The 10,326-nt window shown below is 43.6% G+C and overlaps 1 protein-coding gene across 4 annotated transcripts in view; it reads right to left on the bottom strand.

Annotated features, from left to right (window-relative positions):
• Positions 1-599: 599 nt before the first annotated feature.
• Positions 600-10,326, bottom strand: part of PRRX1 (paired related homeobox 1) — a 79,856-nt gene continuing 70,129 nt past the window's right edge. For 2 of the 4 annotated variants that reach the window (XM_058702147.1, XM_058702149.1), the window contains one exon: positions 600-791. In XM_058702147.1, coding sequence (XP_058558130.1) covers positions 698-791 — 94 coding nt within the window. In that variant the 3' untranslated portion in view covers positions 600-697. Of the gene's footprint in view, positions 792-5,219; positions 8,555-10,326 lie in introns of those variants that run through there. The other 2 variants (XM_058702146.1, XM_058702148.1) reach the window with 2 other exon arrangements.

Below are 10,326 nucleotides of genomic sequence, written 5' to 3'. Positions count from 1 at the left end.
TCAGGAATGCTCCTTTTTTATAACTAGAATAACATTTTCTAGGAAGTCCAGAGCGTCAGGCGTTAATTTATTGACAGTGTTAACAGTGTTATTTCATGTATTCATTTACTATTGCATCCAATTACTTTATTAGGGGTAATCCAAAAGGCACAAGATGCTATATAACTATATAATATTTATATATGTAATATTATATATTATATATATTATATATTATTATATATATAATAATATATTATAATATATAATATTATATTATATAATATTTAAATGTCCAGGGTGGGAGAATTAGAGTGTGTGGTCATTGAGAGCCATGTCTATGAGTTACAACAAGCATCTTGAAATGCAGGTAGTATGGGAGAAAGGAAGGAAAGAAGGATGAAAGGAAGGAGGGAAGAAGGGAAGGAAGCACGGAAGGAAGGAAGGAAGGAAGGAAGGAAGGAAGGAAGGAAGGAAGAAGGGATGGGCTGAAGGAAGGAAGGGAGGGAGGGAGGGGGAGAGGAAGGAAGGAAACAAAGGAGAGTAAGAGAGAAGAGAGAGGAAGGAGGTGTATTAGTTAGGTTGGGCTAGGTTGCGGTAACAAATAGACCTGGTTGTAGAATGATTAAACATGATAGAACTTTATTTTTCTGTCATATGACACGCCAAGATGGTTTCTGGTCAGCAAGGTTGCAGCTCTGTTTCCTGCAGTCACTTTTCAGGATCCCAGGTTCTGCTGCTTTACCATCTTTAAAACATGGCTTCCGAGGTTGAAGTCCCCTGGGGGCCAAATGCTGCGGTAGTGCCTAGAACTAGAGATGGGGACAAGAGGAGATGTGTTGGTGCCCGATACAGGCAGACACCCTGGTCCAGATGCACAGTACGCCTCCACCTGCAGGATACAGTGACTGGATCATGGCTGTGCACAGAACAATTCAGGACCCTAGAATCCACCCTCAGGATTTTTGTAACAGGAGCTTGTTTCTCTGATCTTTTCTCCAAAGTGAAATGGACGATGGTAGCCTGCTACGTGGAGAAAACTTGCCTGCGGAGATGGGAGGCAGACAGAGAGGTCTGACGATGTCAAGTCTCAGTTCTAGCGCCCGAGGTTCTCAGAGCTACCCTAGTTCCTATAGTTCCCTCCTTTTGTTCTTTGACCACCCCTACCCATCTAACAAGTCCCCTAATGAAACCATCTCAGCCTAATCAGAGTTGAGTTTCTGCCACTTGCAACTGAAAGGTGCTTGACAATATAGAAACTGATAAGTAAGTGGAGCATTATCTGTTACAGGCCTTGAAATCTAGAAGCAGATGACCAGAGGCACTTCATGGAACAGGGAGGATCTCTACCCAATCCCAAATCTCCCAGACTCCCAAGGGTCAGACAATAGTAAACTCGTTTTTCAAGCAGAGTCGGGAGGTTTGAGACACGGTGGAAGATATAAGGGCTTAGAAGCATAGGGCAGAGAAATGACTGCAAGTGTTCTTTCTCGGTCCCTTCTCCCCATTAGCCTGAAACAATGTGTCAAGCTCCCCCCCACCCCCATTCACCACAAAGCATCATATATGGAGATGCTGCTAAGGATAAAGGGCTCAGGAACTGTCCAAAACTCTGCTGCCACCCTGTCTCAAGGGAGAGGACTAAAGAGGCTTTCAAACTGAGGTCTTGGGTGAGCAGAGCTCTGTCCTGTTTCTAAGAGGGAAAAACAAAGTGAGGCCAGAAGGGATTCACATTCAAGAATTACATCTCAACAAGAAATCTGGCAAGATTTCTGGGTTTCTGTTTCATGGAATCTCCAGAAAGTGACACAAAAGACAGAGCTTTAAAAAAGGTGTATGGCACCCATCCACTGGGGACACTAGAGCAGCGTCTGGGCCCCGGGGACAAATGAAAGTCCGCGTGTTCACGTCCATAAATTTGTTATAAATCGACCTAACAAACCGTTCAACAAATTCTGTTCTACCCTCCTATTTTAATGAACATGCTTTCGCAGTGACCCGGAAATCCAAGCTATACGTAGAATTCTCAAACTATTTGGAGTTCCTTTCCAGAACACGGCAGTGTGGGGACGCTCTGACTCTCGAAAGCCAGCCTGCGGCCTGTCCACTTCTCTTTTCCCATCCACCCACCCAGCACCAAAAGCAGACCTGCACATACAAAGGGGGCAACCGCATTACGCATACCCCAGATTCGTCTGCGCATCCTGACCCACACAAACATTGGTTCACAGGGGCCTGAAAATGGGCTCAGACGATTGAGCAGGGAATTCTCAATCCCGAGTGCCTGAAGGATGGTCTGCAATAAGGAGTGCAGGTTCCAGGTGGGCACGTCCAGTTGGCCCTGCAGACTCGTTGCCCAGGAGAGGGGCACAGTCAGAAGAGTGCTCATGGATGCCAGGACAAACTGTGCGGCTCTTGCCTGATCTAGGGACTTGGGCCTTCTTCCAGGATCTGGAATCTCAGGAGCTGCTTGGGCTCCAGCAATACTTTGGGTTCGGTGAGCAGCCCTAGGGGGCCTTAAATAAAATCCCTTGTAATTTGAACCGGGTGGTAGGTCTCTGCCACCTGCAGCTGAAAGAATCCTTATTAAAAAATTTTCAGTGCCAGCATGTCTCAAGCAAGGGGCCTATAAGCCGCTGTTTCTGGTTTTTCTGAAACGCTTATTCTTACCCTGACTTGTCAAAAGGCACCTTCTTCCTCCGGCACCGTAGTAAACTGTACTCTAGAAAATCATGCAGCCGATGGCCTTTCCTACATCCCCGGTTAAGCTGGTCTGCTCTACAGCATTTGAGCATATTGAACATTCCCTTCTCTTTGACAATTCCTCTTTTTTCAACTCTGGGATTACAAACAAGCTAATCTTCCCCTATTTCTCAAACAGCTCCTTGTAAATTGTCTTCCATAGCCTTCTCTCCAACTGTAGATGTTCTGCAAAGTATAAGCTTCCTCCCTGGGTTGAAACTACAGTTGGCCTTTGAATAACCTAAGGGTGAGGGGCGCCAATCCCCGGTACAATAAAAAATCCACGTATAACTTTTGACTCCCCCAGAACTTAACTACTAATAGCCTACTCTTGACCAGAAGCCTGACCAGTAACACAAAAAGCCTATTGACACAAATTTTGGATATGTATTATATGCTGTATCTTTACAATAAAGCCAGCTAGAGAAAGGAAAACGTTGTTAAGAAAGTCATAAGGAAGAATAAACACATTTACAACACTGGACTATCAAAAAATCCACGTATCAGCGGTCCCACGCAATTCAAACACGCGTTGTACAAGCGTCCACTAGACTTCCAAAGGCCATTTATCAGAAGCATGATTTGAGCACGGTGACGATGCTCTCTCTTCTCGAAGAACTCATTCGCTCTGGTACCTCATGGCGTCACCTCCTTAGAGATGAATCCCAAGGTTCCATCTCCACTCGTGACCTTGCCTTCAAGCCCTACTTGCATATCTTCACTTACTGGACACTGACATGTTGGTTCTCAAGTTCAGTCACACGCTTAAAACTGCAGTTATTGTCCTCTGTCACTGGGTCTGTCCTGTTTCTCTTGGGTTGTCAGGTTTTTTTTTCAACGTTTTTTAATTTTTTTTATTTTTTTTTATTTTTGGGACAGAGAGAGACAGAGCATGAACGGGGGAGGGGCAGAGAGAGAGGGAGACACAGAATCGGAAACAGGCTCCAGGCTCCGAGCCATCAGCCCAGAGCCTGACGCGGGGCTCGAACTCACGGACCGCGAGATCGTGACCTGGCTGAAGTCAGACGCTTAACCGACTGCGCCACCCAGGCGCCCCTTGGGTTGTCAGTTTTGTCCACCGAGGGATTCGTTTGTCCTGGTTCCCAGGTGTCAAACCAGTATCATCTAACCTCTCTTTCCTGCCACAAGATCCTATTGATTCTTTCTTTGTAAGACGTGTCCTATTCAACCTTTGCTTTTTGGCTCCACCCCCCGCCCCCCCCCAGCTGTTTTTCTTTTTTTTTTTTTTTTTTTTAATTTTTTTTAATGTTTATTTTTGAGAGAGAGAGAGAGAGAATGTGAGTGGGGGACGGGACAGAGAGAGAGGGAGACACAGAATCCGATGCAGGCTCCAGGCTCCGAGCTGTCAGCAAGAGCCCCATGTGGGGCTCGAGCCCATGAACCATGAGATCATGACCTGAGCTGAAGTCGGACGCTTAACCGACTGAGCCACCCAGGCGCCCCCCAGCTGTTTTTCTGCTTCTCGTTCCTGTTCTGCTCTGGAATAGCTTCATTCTTTGGCCACAATGATCCTGCTAAAGTTGTATTGTTTTGCATGACCTCCTTTTTTCTTTTTTTTTTTTTTTTCCTGATTGATAACTTCCAGTGGGTTTCTGTGGCCTGAGCAAAATTCCAAACGCCTCTGCCCTGACACACAATACTTTGCAAGATGAAGACTCGGTTTCAATCTCCAGCGTTTTCTTCCATTCAGCTTCACAACAAACCCTCCGTTCCATCTGGGCCCATCTTGCCATGGTCCCTGAACACAGATTCCTCCTTTCTGTGTCCCCGTCTTCATCCCATCTCTACTCCCGGGCTTGAAAGGCCAACAACATCTCCTCTCCTCTCAGCGCTCGCTGATGAAACAAGCCAGGTCCTCCGAGAAACCCTCAGCCACTGGAGCTCACTGTTTTGTTTTGTTTTTTCTCCCTCTCCTGGACTCCCGTCTACACTATTTGTTTGTTTGACACAGGCGCTTACCGTCTTGGACTGTTGCATACCTTGGTTCATGGTTAATTTGTATGAACACAGAACCCATGTCTCCCAATTTGGTTTTCTAGTTCCCTCCCAGGCCCATTCACCCAGCGCGAAACACGGTGAGCAGCTGCCTAAGAAGTTTTGCCCTGTTGCTTCTGTACTCTAAAATGAAAGTCTGTGCTTTGTATTTTGTCTGTTTTGTCATACGTCAGCTGGTATTGTGAGCGCTAAAGTGGGGGGTAAAAAATAAGTGAACTCCCATAAAAGTTCCACTTTACACGTACCCATTATACCAATAAAGGCCCCCTGTCCCTCCTACCATTGTCCTTGCTTTAGAGGAATAGATTCTTTTCCTTTTTGAGGAAACACTATCACACTCCAATAAAAGTTCTCTCCTACAAATCCCTCTTACCTTCACTCTTTCCTGCATGTAATCTTAGGTCCCAGCAGATCTATTTTTGAAATTCGAAGAGAAGACAATCAGCAGACTCAAATGTACGTAACAAAAGACGACACAGTAGTATCCTTCTTCTTTTTATTGAAAAGGAATCATTTCTATTCTAGCGCAAACAATGTATATTTTACATCATAAAGCAAGATATAATTTACATATTACATTTCTTATGAGATCTTTATACCCTAAGTGTCATTCCCTTTTTTTTATTCAATCACCTTCTCTGGTTAATTTTAACCTGCCAGGTATCCTACAAATCAGCATCTCGTTTGGGGAGGGATTGGGGACACAGATAGTTGGTACGCATTATCTGCACCTGGGTATAATGATGGCGAGGAACAGGGGTATGTATGCCTTGGGACTTTGTGGTCCCGAGACCCTCTCTTGAGACCTGGCTTGGGAGCCAAAAGGCTACTCCTCTAAATCAGATATCCAACTTCTACCTTAAAAAAAATCAATAATAAATGAACAATACTGAGTGCTTGTCCCATGTGTATACTTCTTGATCAGGTGCTTAAATAACAGATGCTTTCGTTATCAATGAAAGCTCCTATGGCTGATCTCGGATATTCTCGGATATTCTCAGACATCGTTAATCTCGGACATTCTCAGACATCGCTTCCCAGGCTCTAGTAGTAAAACTTCCCAGTTTCACAGAGCATTTGGGTTTGGGGTTTGGGGTTTTCTGTGCACCGCTGAAAATGGGTGTCAGGATGAAAGCTTCAAATGACTTTGTTTCACAGGACCTTCTATCCCTTTACACCCTCTTCGAAGACTCCCCCATCCAGCAACATCTTGTCGTGTGTGATTTCTGTTCCCTGCACTATCACCCAAACACACTTGTGGCTCTTCTCCCCAAAGTCCAAACTCCAAGAGTTCGCCAATGTCTCGGATTGTACTCGGATTTCACAAAGAATGTTTTAATCTGTTGGACCACACCGTTCCTTTGAATCTTGAGAATCCACAGCAGCTAGCGGGACAGAAGACTTCACCGAGGGACTCTTTAGGAAGCAAGGAATATGTGGTGTTCAGCCAGCCTGCATAAAACATCTGTTTAATAGTTATATTAAAAGAAGAGGGGATCAGTTGGTGAAAGCAAAATGCATAAGATGGGCTTCCTTCTCATTGTGAAAAGAAGTACAGAAGCAACATTCAAAATATGTTTTCAGATCGGTGGCTGTTTGGCTGAAAAAACTACCACCATTCACTCAAGGTGACAGGTGGAAGGGGTGGCAAACGTGTGAGGAAAGTGCATCTTAGTCCTTGCCTGTCATTCAGAGTTGGCATATTTGGCCAAAGCCAATCTAAAGCTTTTTAATTACTGACAACTAAGATTACTGGAACCAACCTGGTCAGGAATAAAAATAGGTCGAGAATATGTCTGTTCTGTGCATCTTACATTAGTCTTTGGTCAAGTGATGTGATTTTTGAGAGGTCTGGAAGTATAAACCTATTTCTCATTTCCAAATACGAGGCTGTTAAGTATTTAAGGCAAGGTAGCATTTCCTTGCTAGGAAACGAGGCTTCCAGGTACCATATCTTTCCATTAATGTTGTGTACTTTTGGCTACAAAGTGCTGCACAAAGAGAAAATACAGGAAAGAATGAAGGAGCAAACGAAAGGAGCCTCACAACACCCCTGTGAGGTAGGTAAGTATTGTTAAACCCATTTTTACAAAAAAGGTAAACTGAGGCACAGCACGGTGGTGTAGTTTGGTCTAGTCCACCTGACAAGTTACCAAAGCACAGCTGGAGACAAAAAGAAAGAAACAAAGACAGGTCAGTCCTGGCTCGCAGCCCTAGGCACTAAACTTTATTTCAAAATACTGTATTAGAAAAAGAATGGCCCACAGTGGCCTTTTCCATTTTTGGAACTTAAACAAGCCTTTAAGTATCCCATTTAAACATGGCCTTTCAGATTCCTGTCGAGTGGAGAGGCAGAAAAGTACATGGCTTTCCATCCTCTGAGCGTAATTCCCATGAGGTGTACCAGGATCTATCCCCATTCCACCGGAGCTCAGACTCCAAACTCGAGAACACTGTCAGAGCCTCAAATAGGTTCTGATTTATTTGAAGCCCAAATGTGAAAATGAGACCTGTTCTCAAACAGATGCCCTATCAGTTGCTCTGTGGCCTTGATGAGAATTGTGTGTAGAGAAAGAAAGGAAACAAGATCCCTAAAAACATCTCATCACTGTAGAGATAAGGACAGTGGTGACGGCGTGAAACTTGCTTTTTGTAGTGTTTGAGTTTGCAAACTCAAGCTTGCAAGAATATTTTATATATATATATATAAAATATATAAATATATACAGTATATATATATAAGTGTGCATCTGACTACCCTTAAGGCACTAAAGAGATGTAGGCCATGCCTTTCACAACTCAGTCTCTGTTTTCCTAGAGAAATTTCTCTCCCTCTCTCAAGTGAAATATATTTCTTTTAACAAATAGCCCGTGACAGCAAATCATTCAGAAACAACAAATATCTTTAACTTAATGTGGCTGACTGCTCGGATGGGGGTGAGGGACGGTGGTGATGGTGATATCGTCTACAGCTTAGAGCTTAAATCTATAGCTTATAGCAAGTAGAGCTTAGATCTACAGCTTAGAGCTTAGAACTAGCCAGACACAGCCAATCGCAGTGGATCTGACAAGCCAGTGGCCAGATGTGGTTAACAGTAGCTGATGGAAAAGCCGTACCGTGACCAACAGAGATGGAGACAATGAGAAAGGAAATCGTATCTGGCACAGATTCTGCAGAAAGACTTTGGCTTTCCAGAAGTTTCCAGAGCTTCTATACAGAGAACTGGGAAGAAGGAAAGGGTAAGGCACTGAAGTTCAAACAGGTCACTGAGGAGACTATAGATAATGATTCTGAATATATATACGGTTTCTTTGGCTGCTGTAGGTTTTTTTTTTTTTAAACCCATACAATCATGGGGGTGGGTGGGCTGAACCTAACTGAAGAAGCTTGGAGTATATTAAAGCAAAGCGCATGAATAGAAGGAAAAACAAAATCAACACACACAGAAACAAGTGGTGGTGGTATCCCAGAGGGAGGAGAAACATTGGTTAACTAATTTTCATTTTGCTCCTCTCCTGCTTTTCTCTGCCATGGTCCCAATATTTTAGTTCAGGTTTTTGGTTTGTTTGTTTTTATTGATTTTTTTTTTCCAGCAGATGAAGAAATGACAGAGCAGGATAGGTGTCTTATGGTTTTTGATTTCTTCTTAGGCCTGCTTAATTATTATTTTTTTTTCCTCAGTTGACTGTTGGCACCTGGTTCCTCTGTAAACTATATTCCTTGGCCTTCAGTCTCAGGTTGGCAATGCTGTTGGCCATGTTGATGCCCTGTGCAGGGCTATTGTTGGCACATGTGGCAGAGTAAGTGGCCATGGCGCTGTAGGGACAAAGGAGAGAGCAGGGAGAATAACAGGCATTAGTTTCACGAAGCTGCAAGTCTGTGCCCCAGATGGATGCAATTCTCAGCGCGGGGCAGGTGGGGGCAGGTGGGTCGGATGAATGACCTCTGAGGTCCCTTACTTACAGCCCCAGATCTCATTGGTCTAAGGCACTTGGGAAAGTGTTTGGAAGGGCAGGGGAGAGTGGGGAGAGTGAAACAGGGCAGGGAGAGGTATCTGCTGTGTTGGACACGGTGAGTAATCATTTATTTCTGGGGTGAGAGAAGAAAGCTGCTTATGTTGAATAGCAGGTGTTTCGTCAGCCGACCAATGGAAACAGTACTGAATCTCTCTTCCTGCTTACATCGCCAGCCTGGGGGAGCGGCGAGCCAGAGAAGCAGGCACTTGAAAAGGAACTAAAGGGCATTTTGTCCTCTTCGCTCTGAGTAGCGGCCTTTAATTCTAACACATTTTAGGTAATCAATGAATACCGTATTAAATAGTGTACTTGAGAACCAGTTCAGCAGCCCATTCTTGATTGGTGAGTGGCGCTAAGTATAGCCAAATCAAGAGCTTCTTATCCCGACTGGGCTTGATTTTATAGCTTCTTCTCAAAAGTACGTGAGAAGCTCACGATGTCTTCTGGGTCAGTTATTTGGGAAATGTTGAAATCCCCTAGATACACCAGCAGAGGCTCCAGCCGGTTTCAGGATCCCTGACCTCAGGGGTAACGATTTCCCTCTGTCCTTATTCTGGAGAAAAACCTGAAGTTGTTTCACATTGTCAGAGACTGTAATAAAAAACCTAGAAATACAACTAGACAGAAATGTGCACTTGGGTTTTTTGTTTGTTTGTTTGTTTGTTTTTTCTAATTGCATCCATGAATTTCTTTTAAAGGAAAAAGCAGTGCTTTCTTAGCCTTGAATGTAAATTATTCATTACTGTGTACTAAACAGTTAAAAGGGAGCTCATGTTAATTAAACGAAAATGTTTCTAGTTGTTTCTAAGATTAGCAAAATCCTTTTCAACTGAGGCCTGAAATGAGATAGACTTATAAATGGAATGACATGTGCTTTGCTGTTGCCTGCATTCCAGCGCAATTTTATCGGCCACACAGGAGTTTGTGGCTCTGGGGATCAAGTGACAGACCAGAAAGAGAGAAAAAGTAAAGCTACTCTACAAATAGAAAGACCGTATCATGAATACTCATCTGGGAGACCGTATAGTCAAGACTTATAGTCAAGACTCACAATAGCCTATTTCAGTTACTAGCAATTAACCCAGGAAAATTAGGTTAATGAAATGTAATTAGTCCCAGATCACTAGGTTTTTCCAGAAATGCACATCCTTAACTTAAAATCCTTACAGCACTGGTGTGTGTGTGTGTGTGTGTGTGTGTGTGTGTGTCTTATAACTGAGAAATAGCTACTATAATTAAACTGATTCCTGCTCAGTGTCATTGATCAAGCAAGGGCTGATGATTGCATATTCTTGATCCATTAAAAATATCTTTTCATAGTTAAAAAATGAACAAATATCAGTGCAGGTTAGACCTACTCGACAGACCATCACTCTACCACTGTCTACCGAATGAGGCAGAAGGGACCCCAGTTAAGGTAGTTTTCACTTAGGAGTGAGATAAATGATCAGAATAACCTGTTAAAATGGGGCAAGGTTTTTTTAGTAATATCCCCAAAGTTCTCATTTGTTTTCGAAACCCATACACATATCATTCAATTCCTATATGAATTACGTGCTTCCATTCAAAACC

Source organism: Neofelis nebulosa, chromosome 15 (genome assembly GCF_028018385.1).
Source record: "Neofelis nebulosa isolate mNeoNeb1 chromosome 15, mNeoNeb1.pri, whole genome shotgun sequence".
NCBI classification, from domain to species: Eukaryota; Metazoa; Chordata; class Mammalia; order Carnivora; family Felidae; genus Neofelis; species Neofelis nebulosa.
Note: the sequence above shows the minus strand (reverse complement) of the source record. Positions and strands in the feature narration are given on the sequence as shown.